This window comes from Brassica rapa, chromosome A01, assembly GCF_000309985.2.
Source record: "Brassica rapa cultivar Chiifu-401-42 chromosome A01, CAAS_Brap_v3.01, whole genome shotgun sequence".
Lineage (NCBI taxonomy): Eukaryota > Viridiplantae > Streptophyta > Magnoliopsida > Brassicales > Brassicaceae > Brassica > Brassica rapa.
Genome location: NC_024795.2, coordinates 14,153,335 through 14,178,050, shown reverse-complemented (window position 1 = coordinate 14,178,050; position 24,716 = coordinate 14,153,335). Strand labels below are relative to the sequence as shown.

Sequence of the window (24,716 nt, the reverse complement as noted above, 5' to 3'; positions counted from 1 at the left end):
TCTTTAGACGAAATGCAAAAAAGAAGAACATGTCTTCTTATTTCTTTGGAATTTGGATGGTTAATTGAAGAAAACACTTGCTTAGTTTACACAATGATTTTCGTAACTTAGATGAGAAACGATTATTGATTCTTTGATCATTTTATCAATTAAACTATAACTTGCTCAATGTTAGTTAGCATCTCAATCTTGTTATATTAAAAAGAAAATTTTCGGTCTAATAAAACATGTTCGTAATTGCTATTTCTTTTGTCACAAAAATGATCACTAACTAAATTCACCATCCTCTTTGGCAAACAGCTTGGCCTGTCCCGTTCCACAGCAGTCTTCAGTTCCAGCGGGTCTCTGTGCGTCGTCCCGTTTGATACTGCGGTCCCGTTAGGGCATTACCAATCCGCTCTGCAATTAACATGGGCTTGGCGTGTTAATTTATTTCAACAGCAAGAACTGATCTAGATTTGATTTAATTCAACCCTAACATATTTCTAAAGAAGGTAGAAACATTAACCTTGATCCATGCTTGGATGCAATCCCACCAATTGATGTTCTCCTCTTTAACCTTCTCCTTTGGTGATTTCCTTGATGGACAAGAAATCCCAAACCTTCCTTAATCTCTCCTTTTGATAAATATAATTGTTGTGCTGTGTTTTAGAGAGACTCGTAAGAATAAGTACGTACAACACATGATGTACGAGTCACTTTTATATTAATCAAAGGGTGTGTCTTAACCAACACACCTCTTCCACACAACACTTCGATATTAACCGCACAAGTGCATTATAATATATCATCATATATATTTGACCTTATGGTAATATATTCCATTATTATTACCTTTTACATATATGATCATGAGATTAAGGATATTTATAGATATAAGGTAAAGTAGGAGGGTTATCAATACACCCAGATTCTAACTCTTTAATAGAAACCGATCCATCACGGTATCGCCTTTTATATTAGAATCTAAAACATTAATATGAACTTGAACTTTATATTAAACCAATAGATACATAGGTCACTTAGAATATAAAATATTCTTACATTCTCCCACTTGACCTTTGTATCGACTTAAGGGTTCAATAACTTTAATGTGCACTTTTCTATCGAGTTCACTTGATCTTTATTAAAATTTGGATTGATCGAATCATAGCGGTTGTATGCCATTAAACGACATAGTCCCTTCCATGTATCACAAATCAATTCTAATTTTATATCAAACCTTATATGAGAAAAACTTTTATTTCTCAAACCAACCATATGTTATCTACAAACCATAAGTGTATACACATACTTTAATGATAACATAATAAATAAATCAGAAACATAACTTTATGTGAATTCTCAGTGTCAAATACATAATGAGCATCCCATAACTAAAATAGCAAAGCCTTATCTATAATACCCATACGTTCTACATGGCCATTGAACGCCTTGGGTGGTAAACCTTTAGTTAGCGGATCCGCTACCATCATGTCCGTCCTTATGTGCTCGAATGACACTTTCTGTTTCTGAACTTCTTCTTTAACAGACAGGTACTTTAACTCCATGTGCTTAGCACCCTTCGAGTACTTGTCGTTCTTCGAAAAGAAGACAGCTGCAGAATTATCGCAGTAAATTCTCAGCGGCTTGGCTATAGTGTCGACAATCCGAAGCCCTGAGATAAAGTTCCGCAGCCATAGTGCATGAATTGTGGCCTCAAAGCATGCCACAAATTCAGCCTCCATAGTGGAAGTAGCAATGACAGACTGCTTTCCACTCTTCCATGATATTGCTCCCCCAGCTAATAGGAACAAGTAGCCAAACGTCGATTTTCTGCTATCAACGCATCCGGCATAGTCTGAATCTGAATATCCAATGACTTCCAGCTGATCAGATCTCCTATATGTAAGCATGTTCTCTTTGGTGCCTTGCAAGTACCTGAGAACCTTCTTTGCAGCTTTCCAGTGGTCCATTCCGGGATTACTTTGATATCGACCCAACATTCCAACAGCAAAGTTGATATCAGGTCGAGTACATGTTTGAACGTAGTTCAAACTCCCAACCACCGATGCATAGGGAATTCTTTCCATTTCTTTACGCTCCAATTCATTTTTAGGACATTGCATTTTACTGAACTTGTCCCCCTTCTGAATTGGAGTTATTCCTGCAGAGCATTTCTCCATTTTATATCTCTTTAAGATCTTATTGATATATCCTTCCTGAGACAAACTTAACAGTCCTTGTGATCTATCTCGAAATATTTCTATCCCGATCACATAAGATGCCTCACCCATATCTTTCATTTCAAAGTTCTTAGAGAGATACTTCTTCACATCATGTAACATACCCATGTCATTTGCAGCAAGCAAGATATCATCAACATATAGGACTAAAATCACAAACTTACTCCCACTGATCTTAATGTAGATACATCGATCAACAATGATCTCTACAAAACCATATGATGTGATGGTATCATTAAACTTTATATACCATTGTCGAGAAGCTTGTTTTAGTCCATATATTGACTTTCTCAGCTTACACACCAAATTTTCTTTTCCTGTGACCACGAATCCTTCTGGTTGGTCCATATATACTTCCTCCTCAAGATCTCCATTCAGAAAGGCGGTTTTCACATCCATCTGGTGAAGCTCAAGATCATAATGAGCCACCAAAGCCAAAACAATTCTAAGAGAATCCTTCTTTGAAACTGGAGAGAAGGTCTCTTTATAGTCAATGCCATCTTTCTGGGTGAAACCTTTAGCAACAAGACGAGACTTGCGTCTTTCAGGTTTCCCTTTCGAGTCACGTTTAGTCTTATAGACCCATTTACAACCAATGGTTTTGAAACCATCGGGCAACTCTACTAAGTCCCATACATGATTATCATCCATAGATTTCATTTCTTCTTTTGAGGCATCAAACCACTCTTCAGAATTGTCACTTTCCATGGCCATTTTGAATGAGATCGGATCGTCATCCATGCTTAAGTCACATTCATTTTCAATAGTGTAAACCACGTAATCGTTTGAAATGGCAGATCTTCTTTCTCTTCCAGATCGCCTTAAAGGTATTTGTGGTTCACTATTCTCTTCTTGAATTATGACATGTTCATCAACAGTATTTTCAGCTAGTGGGATTGGCTCATCATTATGTTGTCCTATTGTGTCATTAGAGTCTGATGGAACAATAGGAACAACTACTTCAGGTGGAACTACAGGTGAAGGAATTTCAACCTGAACTTCATTAATGTCCACTTTTCGTGGTTCACCACTCCCACTAGTTTCACCGTTTTCAATGAACCTAGCATTACCCGAATCAACTATTCTCGTACTATGGTTAGGACAATAAAATGTATACCCCTTTGATTTCTCAGGATAGCCAATGAAAAATCCACTAACAGTCCTAGAATCAAGTTTCTTTTCATGTGGATTATATAACCTTACTTCTGCTGGACAACCCCACACACGTAGATGTCTTAAACTAGGTTTCCTTCCCGTCCACAGCTCATAAGGAGTCTTAGGAACTGCCTTACTAGGAACCCGGTTCAGCACATACGTTGCAGTTCTTAATGCATATATCCACAAAGAAAGGGGTAATGAGCAATTACTCAACATGCTCCTAACCATCTCTATTAAAGTACGGTTCCGCCTCTCAGCTACACCATTCTGCTGAGGAGTACCAGGCATTGTGTATTGTGCACATATGCCCCTACTTTCAAGTAACTTTGCAAATGGACCAGGACATTGTCCACTTTCATCGAATTTTCCATAAAATTCACCACCTCTATCAGATCTCACTATTTTAACCTTTTTATCTAACTGCCTTTCCACCTCGTCAATGAATACCTCTAGGACATTCACAGACTTAGACTTTTCATGCAGTAGATAGGTATATCCATACCGTGAGTAATCATCAATAAATGTGATGAAATATTTTTCGCCACTCCATGAAGGAGCATCGAAAGGGCCACATATATCGGTGTGTATTAACTCAAGAAGCTGAGTGCTTCTTGTGGCTGGTTTCTTTAAAGTATGTTTCGTCTGCTTTCCCTTAATGCAGTCTATGCATACATCTAAGTCACTGAAATCCAACTGAGGCAGAATTTCATTCTTTATTAACCTCTTAATTCTTTCTTTGGAAATATGACCTAGTCGTTGATGCCACAAGAAAGCAGAACTTTCATTAATTGCGCTACGCTTAATGCCTCGATTTTCAACATTAAATAGGGATTCAGAAAACTTTGCATCAAGGTTGAATTTATAAAGTGAATCAAATAAAATACCACTACCATAAAAGTAATCATTTCGGTACAATGTGAAAACACCATGTGCAACCTTAATACTAAATCCTAAATTGTCCAACCTACTAACAGAAACAAGATTTCTAGCACACTCAGGTACATAGAGACACCCTTCAAGATCCACATGACTTCCAGTGTCCAAGATCAATCTATACGTCCCAATTCCTTCTATTTGTGCCTTCATCCTGTTTCCCATGAACAAGTACTGTTCAGGTCCTCTTATGGGCTGGATCGAACTGAATCCCTGTTTAATATGAGACACATGAGTAGTAGCACCAGAATCTAACCACCAAGTATTATTAGGAACTTCAACAAGATTCATTTCATAGCAAACAAAGCTGTAATGTTTACCTTTCTTGTCGAACCAGTCCTTCCTTTTAGGACAATCCTTCTTGAAGTGTCCTACTTGCTTACAAAAGAAACACTTCTTTTCCTTCTGGATTTGACTTTGAGGTCCTTTCACGAAGTTTTTAACATTCCTTTTGTCCTTCTTACTTGATGTTCTTTTGCTGCTACTGACACTTCCAAGACCTACGAGGTTAGCAACTTGATCTTTCATCTTCCTTAGTCTCCCCTCCTCTTGAATTAGCATAGCCTTTAATTCTTTAAAGTTCCATTTATCCTTAATGGTGTTGTAATTCACCTGGAACTGGCTAAATTCAAGAGGTAGAGAGTTCATGATGAATTGGACCAAGAATTGCTCATGTACCTCCATTCCTAAGGTCGTTAACTTTGCTGCCAGATTAGACATGTGCGTCAAATGATCATGGATTGGCTGAGACCAGTCAAACTTCTTTGTAGTTAGCTCATTCATGAGACTTCCTACAATCGACTTGTCAGCCAATTCCGATTGTGAACACTCCTTAATTTTCTCTATGAATTCCCTTGCTTTCTCTGTCTTAGGCATCGATGGCTTAATACTTTCTGCCATCGTCAACCTCATAAGGTTCAAGCTCAGCCTGTTAGATCGCTCCCATCTCTCATAACGAGACTTTTCAGATTCAGAGCTATCTACTGTAATAGCTGAGGGTTCCTCATCAGTTAGTATGGCGGAGTCCAAAGCCATTACACCCAGTGTAAACCGGATTTGCTCGAACCACTCACCATAGTTGAGGCCATTAAACTTTACCACAGAGTTAGCAGATGCAAACACATTTGATGAAGCTGCAAGCATTCATACATGTTTACCCGTTAGTGCTTTGAGACTTTAATATATATTCAGACTAATAGAAACTTTAACACTTATATTTTAAATAACCTTTGGGCAATATTTAAATATAAGTACTTTCACTGATGCTAATTATATATACTTTAATATTAATCAAATCAACATTAGTCAAATAAATATGTTATCTTTGGATATACATATTATTCACTATAGTAGAAAAAATGATTAATTATTTCTTATTATTAATTATATTTAATGATCCACCTTTGGGTGATCTCCTAAAATATAAATAATAATTTAATTGATTAATCAAACTTTTATGTCATTTAGCATCCTTGATCAAGATCAATTATAAATTCTATAGATTTTAATATTTGTAAGTAAATAACAAGATCACTTTGGTGACTAACATGTTATAAACTATACAAACATTAAAATATTAATAGGTAAATTTATCCTAATATTATGTTATATATATATATATATATATATATATATATATTTTTTTTTTTTTTTTTAATATTTCATAACACAAGTTACCTATTAAAAAAATGCAGCGGAAGCATTTAACCGTAAAAAAAAAAATATGCATGCACACGTTTGTTCCATGACACAACTTCTCATTGCTGGCTTTTCATACATGTGTGTAGTAACCGTTAACACGTCCAGAATTTTAACCATAATGAATTAATTATTTCACTCATAATTATGAATTCAACCGCATTCATGAATCAACGAAACCAGCAATTTATGTTGCTGTAACTTAATTGAGTAAAATAATTAATTTCTAACCAATCTTTTTGTAACGGCGCACTACACAAAACCCCTTAATCATGCATGTGCCTTTATCGTGAAACCCAGATTTCACGTTGACACTTTTAAACAATTAAAATTTATGCAGAGATGTGAATCCTACTTGTCTTTTAACGGAACATATTATTAATTCATGCAAATAAGGTTACGTCAACGATACCAGATCCGCGCATAACTTGCAGTTCGATTCATAACCGTAATTTACACTTGTTCTCAGACTTGATCAAATGCACTTTAACGGTAAGTACGTTTACAATCTACGCCGTCCAGTTTACGAGAACTTATGTTAACTTTTACATGGATCATGAACACTCTTTAAAATGGATTAAACCATATATGTTCATTACTTTTCCAAACGCTTAATTGGTGAATTAATTAAATCTAGAATGGCTCTGATACCACATGTTAATTTATTTCAACAGCAAGAACTGATCTAGATTTGATTTAATTCAACCCTAACATATTTCTAAAGAAGGTAGAAACATTAACCTTGATCCATGCTTGGATGCAATCCCACCAATTGATGTTCTCCTCTTTAACCTTCTCCTTTGGTGATTTCCTTGATGGACAAGAAATCCCAAACCTTCCTTAATCTCTCCTTTTGATAAATATAATTGTTGTGCTGTGTTTTAGAGAGACTCGTAAGAATAAGTACGTACAACACATGATGTACGAGTCACTTTTATATTAATCAAAGGGTGTGTCTTAACCAACACACCTCTTCCACACAACACTTCGATATTAACCGCACAAGTGCATTATAATATATCATCATATATATTTGACCTTATGGTAATATATTCCATTATTATTACCTTTTACATATATGATCATGAGATTAAGGATATTTATAGATATAAGGTAAAGTAGGAGGGTTATCAATACACCCAGATTCTAACTCTTTAATAGAAACCGATCCATCACGGTATCGCCTTTTATATTAGAATCTAAAACATTAATATGAACTTGAACTTTATATTAAACCAATAGATACATAGGTCACTTAGAATATAAAATATTCTTACATGGCGGACCGGCTCACGGGACACGATATAACTTCATTCCTTGCAAAAACAAGTCACAACATTAGTAATTTTTCTTAACATGCAAACTAAAACATTAGTAATTTTTCTTAACATGCAAACTAACATATGCTCGACTTATCCTAAACGGGCTGGAAAATGCTACTACATCACATACAATTAGTTTTTTCGTTTATACTCTTATAAAGTTCGTCTGTCTAGTTCTAGTTAAGTTAGTCAGCCGAGTCTATATAAGTTTTTTCGAGTCTTGCATATGTTTAGATTATTTCTATTCATGTGGAGATTGTTCAAACTATTTTTACAAGCCTATTGGACTGAGTAAAAATTAAGTATGTGTGAATAGAATTTTACAAGCCTATTAGACTGAGTAAGAAATCTAATCTAATGTGAAGTAAATGCTGTCATTTCTATACGGAAAGTCCATCATATTTTCAAGTCCATGGGCTGAGTAAAATGATTAAAAAGCATTTTACTAAGTTGATGACTAATCTAAGTGTATTTGGTGACAAATGGCTTAAGCTAAAGAAATTTGGTGACTAATGTAACTTAGTGACCAAGCTATGCAACCTAGTGACAAATGGCAAATGATAAAGCGCACTTGGTGTCTAACCTTGATGACTTAGTAACAAGTGTTAACTTTATGTTTCAAATTCAACTATATTTACTTTGATGCAACTATTAGCTATTTATTCTATTTTTATTGAATCGATCAATGTTAACCATTTATGCTATTCTCCTTTGACGTAGAGAAATGAATTGCTCTTCTTCCGTAGCTGGAACTTGGCAAGATGAGAATTTGTTGGACTGGACATATTCCATGACTTTATGACTTGATGAAGGTTTTATGAGATCATAAACGCCTTTAACAGAAAAGGCGCTAGGCTTTTTTGAAAAATATTCATATGGATTTACAAAGGGAAGGGTTGTTTCGGGTAGTTGGTCGCCCGGAACATATTCGATTTCGTATAGGGAATCTATTTTTGAAGAGGAAGAACGGCTTTTACTTCTAGGGAAAGTAGAAATCGCAAACTGAGAATCAATGGATGTAGGGTTTGAGGTAGACATTATGAGAGGATGTTTTCCAGAATTCTTAAAACAATCAGTGATAAACAAGGATTCTATCTATCATAACGCAAGTCTGAGAATTAGGCTCTGATACCATTGTGCCAAGCGGTAAACGGCTCGTCGTGTTGACAAAGTCTTATTGACAGACGAGGGCATGGTAATTTCCAAGTATTGGGAGCAATCTGAGCATTACTCTAGCCTAGCTCAACCACCGTTAGGAAATTACCTCCCCACAAAAATCGTGTTGACAGTGTCGTATTGACAGAACCGCTTATGCTTAATTAGTGCAGCAGACATAATCGGGACTTGCGATCGAAGATAAAAAACAAAGATTATCAAAGATGAGATAAGTTCTGGAAAACTTGGGAATTTAGAAGAACATTGGAGAGAGAAAATATAGAGAGAGGTTTTTATGAAATTATTTGATGATGCAAGGTAGCTGCTATACTTTTTTCTTGCATAGCTGCTCTGATCAGTTGAAGTTGAACCTTAAGCGTCTTTAAGAGATTTTGGTCTTGTAATGAAACATTAAAGTTTGGAAACAGTGTTATGAATACTGTTCCTGCGTTTAATGTTGTTTGAACCGTTCCAATGCACACTTGCTGGTAAGACTTTAATCGAGAGTCGATCAAAGCTATTCGAGCAATGACAGGTAAACCTTTTCTCGCATGTAAAGTTAAACCAACTCTTACTACACCAAAGTGAAGATGAGTATAGCCTTGTTGCTGCCATAACCTAGGATGGTACAGTTCAATTGCAATGTCACCAAATATTAAAATATCATCTTTTATTTCAAAATGTTAAATATTTAATGTGAATTAAAAAATTAAAATATAGTATATATGAATTTATATTTTAAAAATGAATTTTAATATATAAAATTACAAAAATAATATAATATTATCATTAAAGAAATAATTTCTAATTATATTAATATATTTATTTATCTTATTTTTTTTATCAAAACCACACTATTTTTTTTATCAAAACCGCACTTTTTTTTATCAAAATTGCATTTATCCCACAAACCACAAAAACTGTAATTGAACTGTACCATACTTCAATTCCGCACCGTTTTTATTACCAAAACGACGGTTACCATTTGTATCCTTAGTTTAATAAACAGCTGCGCATTGTTACCATTGGCACACGTGACATTTTTGGATTATTGCATAGATGATAGGTGTCCCACGTAACATTGGATATCACACTTTCTAACGCAGGTGTAGAGTCTGTAGACTGTAGTACATTTAAACTGTAGTACAACTTTTATTCTTTACCCTCCTTTTTGTTTCGTTTAATCAACACGTCACTTTTTTATTGGGTTGTCACTCCGTTATATTCCTTGTTTGCTCAAAATGTGAGTGTCGACAAAACAATAAAAGATACAAAAAAAATCAGTTGGACTGAAAAGTATCTTCAAGAAAGTAACAAAAATAAATACTTTCAGTGTTTCAAATCATTTGTAGAAAAATCTGAGTTTTATGAATGGATTCAAGATCTCTCTCAATTATAATCCATCGACAGCTGTTTATTTAATAATGGAAATAGCATTTGGTCAAAGAGGTCGGTTTAGATATCGGATTGAATGGTATCATTGAAATCGTTAAATTAGAGGGGGACATATACCAATCCAAGAATAGAAAACAGTTCAGTCATATTATTCTGTACATCAGTGTTTCAAAACCGGTTCTGTACATTTATGAACTCTACATTTATTTGTAGCGATAGATAACGTACATTTCATGTTGTGGACCACTTTTGGATTTTTCATGGTTGGGCGGTGACGACCCTGCCGTGAAATATGAAACCGGGGATAAACGCATCTAATTTTTTTTATGTTTCCACACTTGCAATTTTCCTTCATTATTTGTCTTTAAACAATAATTATCTCGGAATCTAGAATCAGAAATCCATTAATAAGAAGAAAAAGACGCATTTCTTACAATAACCCTAAACAAAATCTACTCGAGGAAAAGAAAATAAAAGAAGATGGAACATAAACGACATAACTATTATCTTGAAATAACTAGCTAGATAGAAACTAAGTTTTGCAAATGCTTATATTTTTCGAGGATATCATACAATGCAACGATCGGGATCGTTTGTCGCTGATCGTCACTATACTGATCTTACAGTGTACATTTTCACTACCGGTCAAAGGCACAAAGCGGCCTTAACGTCAAGCCTCCAAGCGAAACCTCCATTGTCCATCTTCCAAGCGTCGCAAGGCACCGTGACGGAGCTTCTCTCACGATCTTGACACGTGAACTGTAGTTTCACCCTGCATGTGAAAGCCGGGTACGTTAGCATCGGCCTATCCTTCATCACCAACCGTACGATAACTTGAAAACTATCGCCGCTCATATTCTCCGGTGAACCATCTTCCTCCGGAATATTATCCCTCGCCATCTTTCTGTAAGCGTCGTTTGTCCACGTCACTCTACCTGAACCGTCCGATATGAAACCAGGACACGTGTCTCTCACAAGATTCATCTTCCTTTCTTCGTCAGACCTCCCTAGACCATAGCCGTCCATCCAGGCGTCCGATACACGCTCCACCGTCATACAAGAAGAAATCACCACCTTCCTCCACATAACATCCGTCTGGTAAGCCGGAGTAAACATCCCACCGCCGTCGCTGAAACTCAGCCAAAATGGACCGTGCTGCTTCTCCACCGACGGCACCGACACTTTAAGATCTGTAAAATCACCTTCATCCGGCGTCTCAGGTAACAGAGAAAGTGTCACCTTAGTATGTCCGCCGTGACCGACGGATTTATCTGATCTTCTCCGCGGAGTGCACCTCCTGGCGTTACCACTATTCTCTTTCTGCTGACATTTCCTCTTTCTTCTTCCTCCTTTAAAGGAAACATCAGAGCTTCCGCCACCGCTCTCTCCGCTGGATACGGGCTTTCCTCCGCTGCCGTCGCTAGTTGGTTTGGGAGCTATGGGACGAAACCGAAGCATGATGCGATCTGCTTTAGACAGATCGTAATGGTACGTTCCACCTCCACCGGCGTACCTTGCTATGCAACACCCTCCCCTACTGTCCATCGCTCTCTCTCTCTCTCTGTAGTTTGTATAGAAGAATGTTTGAGAATAAGCTAATAAGATTTTACTGGAAGTGAGGAACATTGAACCAATGGTTAAGGGTTTTATAACGTCTGTGAACTGAACACGTGTTGAGTCTACACTCGTGCTTTGGTCTACAAGGATTGTGATCTATACACGTGTTGTAGCTAAGCACGCTAGTGCTGGGTTTTGTTGGTCTTGAAGGGTTTTGGTTGGTTGCACATGGAAAGTTTTTTATTCTTCTCCCTACTTCGTTTCTTTTCTGCCTAAGTTATATTCGTAATAAAAAGTTTATATTCGCCCTCGTAATAATAGTATCAGCCACATAGAATGATAAATGTGACGCCGGCAAAGAAAATGGAAAAACGTAAATCTGTATTTGCATTATTGCATTTATATACTTTCTAATCTTCTATAATAGTTTGAGCTTGGTTCGTGCTACGAGCTATCGTCTCGATAATGATAATGAAAATGAAACTACATTCATAGTTTCTTTAGTTATAATGCTAAACGTGGCTCATTATCGTTCCGGTAGAAACAAATATGAACCATAGGTTGTAAAACTCCGCGAGTGAAATAGTGTACTTTGTAAGGTTAAATATTCATTTGCCATCCGGGTGCCAAACCACCTCTGAGCACTAGGTCCAGTGTGAGTAGTAGATAATATACGATGGTGGAATTCCTTATTCACATCCGTTTTATGGGTCAATTGCATGTTTCTAGATAAACAAGGTAACTTATTGATGTCAAAGAATATAATTATAATAACACATTCTTGTTGAACATTTTGTATTTTGGATCAAGCTTTTTGTTATTTCAAAATATTTATTTAACTTAATTAGTTCAAATGTTTTTAGATATTCATTTTATTGGACCACCTCCATTTGGATTTGAATCATTTAAGAATAACTAGTTAAGAAAAATAAAATAAAAATAAAAAGAGAATGAGAATGAGATATCAATTCAAAAGTAAGCATTTATTATTATAACCCTATAAAATACCTTTTTCCGTCTTTCATACATGTTATTTTTAGTGGTTATATTGCTTTAAAAATAATGAACTTTAGTTATATAATGAAAAGAGAATTAAAATATACATAAAATTATTAAGAGCAGCATTAACGCAAGGGGAGAGAGAGTGGGTTTTAATTTTTTTTTATTATTATTATTTTTTTGTTTTGTCCGATTTTAAAAAAAAAAAATTAAAAACTGACCAATCGCGGGCAGACACGTGTCAATGGGGCCTGCGAAAAGTGATAAAATCCTCACGAACTCACCTCTTACGGAAGAGGTAGAAGAGGCAGGTTTTAATTAATGGTGGGATCCATATGATTTTAAATAATTTTTTTTTGGAAGAGTCAGCCTTAAGAGGCACCGATATTAATGCTCTAAGAATCTCTTTTCAGTATTTGTTTGTCCGATGAGGCTGCTCTTATACATATGGAACGGGTAATTAAAAGATTTATGTTTACGTTTTAGGATATTGATCACACAGTCTAACCACGTTTACTTTTATGTACTACGACTTGTTTTTTTTGTCATCGTCCAACTTTTATTAAAGAAACTATTGTGGTCCGTTAAGGTACGCTACTTGAGCGAGCCTATTAGGAACCAAAACATCTACAACTGAGAAGCAATTGCCTCGTGATCGTCCCCATTTAGCCAACGAATCCGCACGGAAATTTAAAGTATGAGGAATAAAAGAGAATTCAAGATCTTGAAAATGTGTACTAAGCAGAGTAATCTCGTCCAGCTCGGGTGCAAGAGAGGGCCATCCAGTTTCATTAAGAATGATGTTTATCAGTTGTTGGCAATCTGACTCCACGGCAACTCCATCCCAACCTCGGTTCTTCATTTCACTCAGAGACCATATGAGTGCTTCCGCCTCCGTCTTCAATGGTGATTGCGCACGGTGGGTGCATTTTTGTCCCTGCAAGATTACTACACCAGCCTCGACCAGGGTGAAGCCCATTCCCATCCATTTGTCTTTCTCAGACCAAGATCCATCTACTTGAGATTTGTAACGAAGTCCAGTATCTACCTGTACTGGAGCTGTTTGTCGTGTTTCCGCACTAGTTTCGTCTTCTACTTCTTCCAGGATGTCTCCAAGTTGAGCCACTCTCCATGATTCCGCTTCTTGGGATGCTGCATGAAGTGTGTCGAGGGGGGGGGTATATCTTTTCCATTGAAGCATTTCTTGTTTCTCGCTTTCCAGATATACCACACAAGCCATGTGAAAATAGAGAAGCCATCTCTCTGGTTATTCGCTGTCGCAACTTGAGTTAAAAGGAAGTCGACATTTGAGAATAGAGACGTACACGGGAATAGACCCGGAGCGGAGGGGATCGGTGACAGAGCCCAACACTGAAGTGGTGGTGGACACTCGAAGAGGATATGATTAATATTATCCATTTGAGCACCGCATCTCTGGCACGAAGGATATGTACCACAGTGTCGCTCCACCAGCTTACTTGCCGATGAAACAAAACCTGCTAGGGCCTGCCAAATAAAGTGTTTGATCTTCCTCGCTGTCTTTTTCTTCCAAACTCTTTATTTCAGCGCCATGACTGTGACACCCCCGATCGTAGATGACCGAAAATGACACGGTCGATGTTCCTCGATGGTCGATCCGAGATTCTCAGAATACTTCCGATCACCTTAGACTAACAACCAAAGAATACCAACGCTCCTATCAGATATCACTCTAGGCTTTTCAACCCAAAAAAGCAATACCCGATAGTTAGTTCGTCCGGACAAGGACTAATATCATATGGAACCCGTACTTTAAAAACATTCTTTTATATATCATTTAAAAGCATCTTCAAAATTTGTTATAAATTAACCTCGAGGTTTTCGGTCTACAAATCTTATACATAAGATATATCAAAATGACTTTGCAAGGATAATAAAACTACCGCTGGCTAATAATATTCCTTCCCGTCCTAGAGTAAGGTATCCCGTCTACTGGTTACCTGCATTACAAGTGAGTCATGAGTAACTAGTTTACTCAGTGAGTCTAATCCCACACCCAAACACATATCAATAGTATCCCGAGCAAGCGACACCATTTGAATGCAGTGGAATTATATTCCATAATTAATATAATTATAAGGCCTCTCAATCCATCCATGTGAATCTATCTTAAACATCACCTCCACGATACCCGCCAATCACTCATACTCTTAATATATATATATGCTAAACCCGGAAAACCACCAAGGCTAACCGAGCCTAACGGGGAATAAATATAACCATCATCTCCATCAGATATTCCAAGATAGAACATCCAACGCTGCATGCAGTTACACGGCCTCCAGGGTGCGATCCCATCATCGTGTCTTCATGACCTTGATCCATATCGCAGGACCAATTCACGGCAATGCAGAACTTTCGGGAGAGTGACTATACAATAAGACTTCACATGATTCACACTTATTAATATAATACTTATAGATTAGTACTTGAGAACAAGTACTAAGGCTCGGGATAACCTCAAAAAATTATTCTTATTAATTCTTAAGTATTTAAACTAGATAAATATTTCATATATAAATATAGATCAATGGATAATACTTAATCAATCAACCATAATTATTCTTTAATTAATCCATGATTAATCCTTAATTAATTCATGATTAATTCTTAATTAATCAACCATATTCAATATGCAATCATGCATACTCATTCATAATTCATTCATCATCTATCTAGACTCACCTTTAAATCCATGAGATTGGCTAAGGATAACTAGACTCGAGCTCAAGCTAATCACACTTCACTTCTGGATCACTCTCGGTTCAGAACCATCACAAGGATCCGGCTGATCCGAATACTCTCCTTGGCCATCTGAATTCAAAACATAACAGTTGGAACACAAGGTTCACTAGTCTGGTTCAAGAAGAAACTCAACTCAGTTCATAACATTTCAGTTCAGTTCTCTCATATCAGTTCGGTTCAAGACAGATTGATACGATGTTCAGCTCGGTTCAAGCTTTAACAATTTGACTCGGTTCATATCAGCTTAGTTCATGCTCAGCTAACTCCGGTTCTAATCAGTTCCCAACAGCTTAACTCGGTTATACTCAGACGACATCAGTTCAAGACAATTTCAGACCATAGACAGCTCGGCTCAGATCAGATCAGAACATACTCAGATCAATTCAGTTCTAAACAAGATAAAATCAGTTCGGTTTAATTCCCATAATTCTTATCAGTTTGTCTATTGGTTCTATGAGACTGATTAAATCATAAACCAACCAAGACTGAAGAGAACAAGACCTTAGACAACTGATCCTGACAGGTTAACCAACATACAGCAATTGGTTCTCATCAAAACATGATTGAATCAAGAAGCTGAAGCTTACCGGTTTTACTCAACTAATTAAACTTGACTGGTTGTCTCTCTTCAAGCTAACCACGAATTAACCTGATCAACACCACAAGAATCCATGGTTGGATTTATTCAGAATTTATCTCCAGTGTAGGCAAACCAACAAAACTTCTCACAGAAACTGATCCACAACCATCTTACCGATCAAAATCAAAGGCTGAAGAATATGGGTAATTCTAAAATCTTGGACACCAAACCTTCAGCTCTTAACCACACCAGAACACACTGGATAAAGTCACAGGATGGTGAGAAAGGTTTGTCCATGCTCAATTCTCTTCTCTGATTTTTTTTTCTGAATTTTTCAACTAGTTTTTCTCACAAATTTTCTCTCTTCTTTCTCTGTTTCTCTCTGAATTTTTCTCTGGTTTTTCTTGCAGGTTATGAACGGCCAGAGGAGAGAAGATGGTGTTTTATAACATAAGAAGTTGCTTCAGGTGAGGGTTTACTTAAACCAAAGCAAGTTACTGTCCTTTCCTTCTTTTGAAGAATGATTATTTTGTTTTTATTAAACAAGCAACCAGCTTGTGACTTTCATGTGACTTTAGTAAAGCAAGCAAGCAGGTAGGTGCAGCTCATGTGACTAATTTACTGAGAAAGCAAGCAGAATAGATGGTGAAGGTATTAGACTGGTCGGAATTTAGTTAAGAAATTTAACGACAATTTCGGACAGTTTTCGACTAAAATTTCTCATCCTTTGAATCTCGTCTTGCTTTCAACTAAGCTTGCCTACCTTAAATAAAATCCGACCAACATTATTAACACTCTACCAGAACTATCAATGAGAGGCCTTTCGACCACAAGACAGTTCCGTCTAGGTATTAATTCATCGGGTCGACTTTATTTTTAAATCTGATCGACCAACTCCAAACTGGTCGAGCGGAGTTTTTCTCGACCAAAAATTAACTGTCTCGTGAGGGTTATTACATTCTTCCCCCCTTAAAAGAATTCGTCCCCGAATTCTCAAAGCATAGTTATACACTCTTTACTGAACAGTCTCTGAAAGGAGTTCTGTATATTAGCTCTTACCTTATCTTAATCTTCCCATATCAAAACAACTCATGATTGATCCCTTGATTTCCCCCAACCGATCCTTTCTTTTCTGAGTAGCCACTTTCAAGATAACCAAATTATTTACTCTGCACAGCTCTTGTCAACTGCGGTCTGCATACTTTTTCTAACAATCTTGCATCTGTAGACTATCACTTCTCAACCTTTTCTATCTGACTTTCCCCCATAACAGCAACATGAAATTTGGAACGTGAGGTGATGTGCCATACGTGAATGTAACATCTCCAGTCTGGTCAATATTAACTTGATTAACCGTGCAACAATCAAACAAGAACATGCACGATGAATCACGCCAACATGATTCGGACTAGGGGTGCTACTCTCAAATAAACACACTCACCCATTCCAAGAATAATTTCACTTACAGTATTCTTTACACTTCTGATCTATCTGAGACGCTCTTCATAATCTTTTGACTACTACTAGAACTCGGCAAGAACCACTTGGTGAGATCCCTAGGCTATTGCAGCGAATCCAGGTTCAACAAGAATATTGAACATGTTGCTTTTATATGTCTACCATCCTTTCAATGCCTTAACCACATCTTCATCTTTCCTAATTATCAGACTGTTTTCTACTCTGCAACTTTTCATCTTTTACTTTTTAAACAATCAAGTTACTAGAGTACACTTCTTCACCTTTTTCCCAAAAGGTTTTCAACACGCCAGACTGATTTGAGTGATACTCGAACACTTAGTAGTATACCATTGTAGGCCAACAATAACTGGTCCTCTTCAAAAGACTTCTTTCCTTAATATCCTAATTGAGCTCGGTAACTAGATAGCCAATCTCATTCTAGATAGAAACATACCGCTCTAACGGAAGTACTATTGAATGGGGAAGGCATACCATAACTTTAACTGGCAGCCCGTACTTCCAAATAAGAACGGTAGACTTGAATTCACAAAAGTGAATCCTCTCTAATACTATGACATCACTCAGGAACTACAACCATGTGTTGTTCCCGAATCAAACACAATATGGACGAAAAATTCCATCCATATGCAAGGTCTATTACGACACCTTGATCACAATTCACACATTTTTTTTTTAATTTCAATTATTCATAAAATTTTTAAAATGCACACAACACACAATGGGATAAGAAGCAAACCTGTGATTGGACCTTTCAGGGTTTTGACGGTCCAGTCAACTATAAAGTGTAGGCTCTACCCAAATAGCCTAACACTTGGATGTGGACTAACGGTACGGAAAAGCGGACAAGTTCAACAAGTGTTATCCTAGGTATAGGTAAGGTAGATCGGGTAACTTCATGAGGAAGGGTAACCTAAAATCCTAACTCTTCACAAGAACCACCAAAGCGCGAATGATGCAAATGTTCCAGGATGTCCTAAACTTTGACAATCACAACCATTCTGTCCTTGCTAGTCACAAGCATAACGGCTCAAGGTCCTCGATCTTGATCTGATGAAATGTACACCCAAAATCATCCCCAACGACTTACTTAACTCACTTCTTGAAACTGACCTTTGATCTGCAGCGGTTGGAAAATAAACGGTCTGCATGACTTGGTTAACTTCTTCAGCAATAATAGCTTCTTTAACATTCACGTCATACTCTAACATCTCCTCGAAGCTTTGAAACTCCATGGTCTTTTATCTACTCCAAAATTCTTGGCTAAGTTCCCAAAGATTTTCTGTGTGATCTTTGGCTTATTCTCCAAATCATAATCGATGAATCAAATTCACTCGACCACATATCTCAATGCTAAAATTGTTGTATATGATTAACTCAACCTCAACCTCCTGGCGGAAACATCCCACTGTACCAACTCCGTAAACTGAATCTTCAATCGGTCCCATATCTTGTGTAGAAAATTCTACTTCTTGAACTCTTGAGATCTGTCCAAATCGATCTCACCTCTCTCAAACGGTTTAGTGTTTCTTCAGTATCTTATGGTCCCAACTTCTTTATCTTGTTCACAAACTTCAAGATGTCTTGTTGCAACGGAATGGTGCTGGTGCGTCCATCGTCTTGTACTACTGCTGAACTATCTTCGCCACCAACGTTAAGCTTGAAACAAGTGCTGAATCAATCAGGCTTGTACGTCTCTGGTTCTGGTACGTTTGGGCATAAGCTGGATTGAAATGAGCAGCCGAAAGAATAAGTCATATGAAGTCGGATATTCTGAACCGGATCATCACCAACAACGTCAACTTTGACTTCAATAAAACACGGGCCGAAGATGTAATTGATGTGTCAACTCTGTCTCATATATCTTTGAATATCGATATCCACACTAGAAATTGTAGGAACCGCAGGAAAGCATGATGATACCAACTCCGAGCATGATGGTAGCAAACCCGAGCACGTCGTTAGCTCACCCGAGCATGATGATAATGGATTGAAGCATGACCGGATTGAACCAAAACATGACGATAACAAACCGAATCATGACGATAGAAAGCTCAATCATGCCTGTAGGAATCTCGATCTTGACAGGATCAAAATTGGTAAGTACACTCCGCTCCATCGAGCTTGTCTTGATGCATCTCGTATGAAAGATAACAGTAAGGTAACTACCCATGACTATCTATCCTAAGATGAAGGAACCAGCCAGCACATCCTAATTATCCTTGCGACTCATTTTGACTCGAAAAACGTTTGAAACAAGTCCCATTCAAGCATCGTATAACCATGCTCTGATACCACCTTTGTGACACCCCCGATCGTAGATGACCGGAAATGACACGGTTGATGTTCCTCGATGGTCGATCCGAGGTTCTCAGAATACTTCCGATCACCTTAGACTAACAACCAAAGAACACCAACGCTCCTATCAGATATCACTCTAGGCTTTTCAACCCGAAAAAGCAATACCCGATAGTTAGTTCGTCCGGACAAGGACTAATATCATATGGAACCCGTACTTTAAAAACATTCTTTTATATATCATTTAAAAGCATCTTCAAAATTTGTTATAAATTAACCTCGAGGTTTTCGGTCTACAAATCTTATACATAAGATATATCAAAATGACTTTGCAAGGATAATAAAACTACCGCTGGCTAATAATGTTCCTTCCCGTCCTAGAGTAAGGTCTCCCGTCTACTGGTTACCTGCATTACAAGTGAGTCATGAGTAACTAGTTTACTCAGTGAGTCTAATCCCACACCCAAACACATATCAATAGAATCCCGAGCAAGCGACACCATTTGAATGCAGTGGAATTATATTCCATAATTAATATAATTATAAGGCCTCTCAATCCATCCATGTGAATCTATCTTAAACATCACCTCCACGATACCCGCCAATCACTCATACTCTTAATATATATATATGCTAAACCCGGAAAACCACCAAGGCTAACCGAGCCTAACGGGGAATAAATATAACCATCATCTCCATCATATATTCCAAGATAGAACATCCAACGCTGCATGCAGTTACACGGCCTCCAGGGTGCGACCCCATCATCGTGTCTTCATGACCTTGATCCATATCGCAGGACCAATTCACGGCAATGCAGAACTTTCGGGAGAGTGACTATACAATAAGACTTCACATGATTCACACTTATTAATAGAATACTTATAGATTAGTACTTGAGAACAAGTACTAAGGCTCGGGATAACATCAAAAAATTATTCTTATTAATTCTTAAGTATTTAAACTAGATAAATATTTCATATATAAATATAGATCAAGGGATAATACTTAATCAATCAACCATAATTACTCCTTAATTAATCCATGATTAATCCTTAATTAATCAATGATTATCCCTTAATTAATTCATGATTAATTCTTAATTAATCAACCATATTCAATATGCAATCATGCATACTCATTCATAATTCATTCATCATCTATCTAGACTCACCTTTAAATCCATGAGATTGGCTAAGGATGACTAGACTCGAGCTCAAGCTAATCACACTTCACTTCTGGATCACTCTCGGTTCAGAACCATCACAAGGATCCGGCTGATCCGAATACTCTCCTTGGCCATCTGAATTCAAAACATAACAGTTGGAACACAAGGTTCACTAGTCTGGTTCAAGAAGAAACTCAACTCAGTTCATAACATTTCAGTTCAGTTCTCTCATATCAGTTCGGTTCAAGACAGATTGATACGATGTTCAACTCGGTTCAAGCTTTAACAGTTTGACTCGGTTCATATCAGCTTAGTTCATGCTCAGCTAACTCCGGTTCTAATCAGTTCCCAACAGCTTAACTCGGTTATACTCAGACGACATCAGTTCAAGACAATTTCAGACCATAGACAGCTCGGCTCAGATCAGATCAGAACATACTCAGATCAATTCAGTTCTAAACAAGATAAAATCAGTTCGGTTTAATTCCCATAATTCTTATCAGTTTGTCTATTGGTTCTATGAGACTGATTAAATCATAAACCAACCAAGACTGAAGAGAACAAGACCTTAGACAACTGATCCTGACAGGTTAACCAACATACAGCAATTGGTTCTCATCAAAACATGGCTGAATCAAGAAGCTGAAGCTTACCGGTTTTACTCAACTAATTAAACTTGACTGGTTGTCTGTCTTCAAGCTAACCACGAATTAACCTGATCAACACCACAAGAATCCATGGTTGGATTTATTCATAATTTATCTCCAGTGTAGGCAAACCAACAAAACTTCTCACAGAAACTGATCTACAACCATCTTACCGATCAAAATCAAAGGCTGAAGAATGTGGGTAATTCTAAAATCTTGGACACCAAACCTTCAGCTCTTAACCACACCAGAACACACTGGATAAAGTCACAGGATGGTGAGAAAGGTTTGTCCATGCTCAATTCTCTTCTCTGATTTTTTTCTGAATTTTTCAACTAGTTTTTCTCACAAATTTTCTCTCTTCTTTCTCTGTTTCTCTCTGAATTTTTCTCTGGTTTTTCTTGCAGGTTATGAACGTCCAGAGGAGAGAAGATGGTGTTTTATAACATAAGAAGTTGCTTCAGGTGAGGGTTTACTTAAACCAAAGCAAGTTACTGTCCTTTCCTTCCTTTGAAGAATGATTATTTTGTTTTTATTAAACAAGCAACCAGCTTGTGACTTTCATGTGACTTTAGTGAAGCAAGCAAGCAGGTAGGTGCAGCTCATGTGACTGATTTACTGAGAAAGCAAGCAGAATAGATGGTGAAGGTATTAGACTGGTCGGAATTTAGTTAAGAAACTTAACGACAATTTCGGACAGTTTTCGACTAAAATTTCTCATCCTTCGAATCTCGTCTTGCTTTCAACTAAGCTTGCCTACCTTAAATAAAATCCGACCAACATTATTAACACTCTACCAGAACTATCAATGAGAGGCCTTTCGACCACAAGACAGTTCCGTCTAGGTATTAATTCATCGGGTCGACTTTATTTTTAAATTTGATCGACCAACTCCAAACTGGTCGAGCGGAGTTTTTCTCGACCAAAAATTAACTGGCTCGTGAGGGTTATTACAATGACACTGGGTTCTACTATCGGCATAAAGTTATGGTTTCGTCTTTGTTCAACTGCGATATCATAGCCTGATTGGACCGTGTATGCTCCCGACGTTGTATGTTTCCAACAATATCCGTCTCTTTACCCTGATTTGCTAATTTTAATATCCAAGATAGTTGGAATATCGTCTTATTAGGTGGTGCACTCGAAGGTCTGCATCGAAATCCGCTTGAAAAACATTCCAACTTTACGAGCTGGTCTTGCCACTTCTTCCGGGATCCAAGCATCGTCCCATACGCTTGTCTCTGCTCCTGTCCCTATTGTTCTACAGACGTTCTCCTCCAGATTATGATTTGCAGCCATCAGACTTCTCCAGCCATAAGATGGCGTTGATGCTTTACTAGTTTGCAATGGGTTCAAATGACGGTAGTATCGACCTTTAAGGACACGCGCAAGAAGAGAGTCTGGAAACACTAGCAAGCGTCAGACCTGTTTCGCGAACAGAGCAAGATTGAAGTCTCTAAAGTCTCCAAATCCTAGCCCTCCTTTATCAAGAGAAACACAAATTTTATCTCATGCAATCCAATGTATACCGCGGTTATTATCTTTAGTGCTCCACCAAAATTTCGCCACTGCGGCGAATAATTTTTTGCATATACCCTCTTATCTTTGGTAAGATGTATATGAAACACTTTAACTATAATAATAAAAGAAGAAACTTATTAATTTACAAAACACAGGTGATATTTAATTCAAAATTATGTACTTGATTTTTAATTAATATCCGTACTTGAACAAATTAGTATATAATTAACTATTGATCACTTTAGCGCTTAGTTTTTTGAACAATTTGATATAGTATTAATTACACTGTGTTGACCGCAATTTTTTTTTTTACTGTAAACAAGGACCGTTGTTATTTACTTGAACTTACTAGTTTGGTTGTCGACAAAAAAAAAGAACTTACTAGTTTCGTATCTTTGCGGGGAAGGAAATATTTTAAAACAAGGAAAAGGAAAAGGAAAGGAAAGATATTTGTTAATTAGTATTTTTAGATAAAGACAACCTTCTATTACGCCAACATTATGGAAGACAGTCTTTTGTTTTATTATTAACTAAGTAAACTGTACTATATTATATCATAACAATATCAAGCTTCAGTGTCTAAAAAATAATAATTAGTTTTTCTTCTTCCAATAAAATACTGCGAGAAAATATTGTTTCTATTTATATTCCGTTAAATTATTTAAGGCCTTTGTAATTATCGATATTCAAATCTGAAAATATATGTTATGACTATATTCTAAATACTGATGCTCGCGTTTTACGGTATACATTGCGAACGTTTTATAAACAGATCTTTCTTTGTATGTGTAGATTTAGGCTACGTTATCGGATATCAGGTTCTAGAAAGATTGATTTACCACTAATCTTCAAGTCATTGCTTTGTTTTAGGACAACATCAAGAAAATGTTAGGCCGAGCTAAAGGGTAGTACTTTGGTTAAAATGACATCATTCCTATCCTTGTGAACGACATTAATATTCTTGGACTCTTCATATATTTTCTTTACCACACTATTTTAAAATACATATTCCGTCAATTGATAAATTAGATTAAACTATATGTCTTACAAGAATAAAGTTTTTTTTATCAAGCAAGATCAAAAAGATGTGAGGATCGATTATAATTACAATCATTGACCAAGTCTCAATTTAAAGGGAAATGGCATCTTAATTAAATTTAACGTGATTGTGACAAATTAGATCTCAAAGGGGACAAGATGATCTCATGCGTAAGCGTCTTTAAAGATTTAGTGCCAATTGGAGTTAGGTAACCGTTCTTGACATAAAGAAGGAATCCATAAATGTATAACTTATTTTGGGTAGATATATACTATTATGAGTTTACCATATAAGGCGAACTCTGATGCATAAACCATGCATGGACAAAACTTTAATACATCCATCAAATATGGTACTTAAAAAATTCTGATTTTTGAAGATGATTTAGTCAGATCTGAGAAATCATATATATATATTATTTTATTTTTTTGATAAAGGATTTGAGAAATCATATTAAGTAACCGCGTTCGATGGCCGGAGATTTAATAGCTTGTTCGTTTTTTTTTTTTTTTCGTTATAAGCCATTTGGTCTTGTTACCGGCCATAGATATCGATCCAAGTTTTTCCATATGGGATAAAATAAATATTTAACCAGAGGACCTAGGCAATAAGAATAGAGAGAAGAAAAAAAAGAATAGAGAAGAGTTTGATGATTTTTCCGTATTTTAGCATATGATGTTTTTAGAGTAAACTTTATTTTAAACACCAGTTCTAACCCAAAAGGTTGTTTAAAATCATAGTTTTTTTATTGCTAAAATTTG

At 36.7% G+C, this 24,716-nt stretch overlaps 1 protein-coding gene across 1 annotated transcript; it reads right to left on the bottom strand.

The window, feature by feature from the left end:
• Positions 1-10,264: 10,264 nt before the first annotated feature.
• LOC103874689 lies at positions 10,265-11,746 on the bottom strand. Its single transcript, XM_009153128.3, has one exon. It carries the CDS (start codon positions 11,510-11,512, stop codon positions 10,532-10,534), a length of 981 nt encoding a protein of 326 aa, XP_009151376.1. The 5' UTR covers positions 11,513-11,746; the 3' UTR covers positions 10,265-10,531.
• Positions 11,747-24,716: the final 12,970 nt, after the last annotated feature.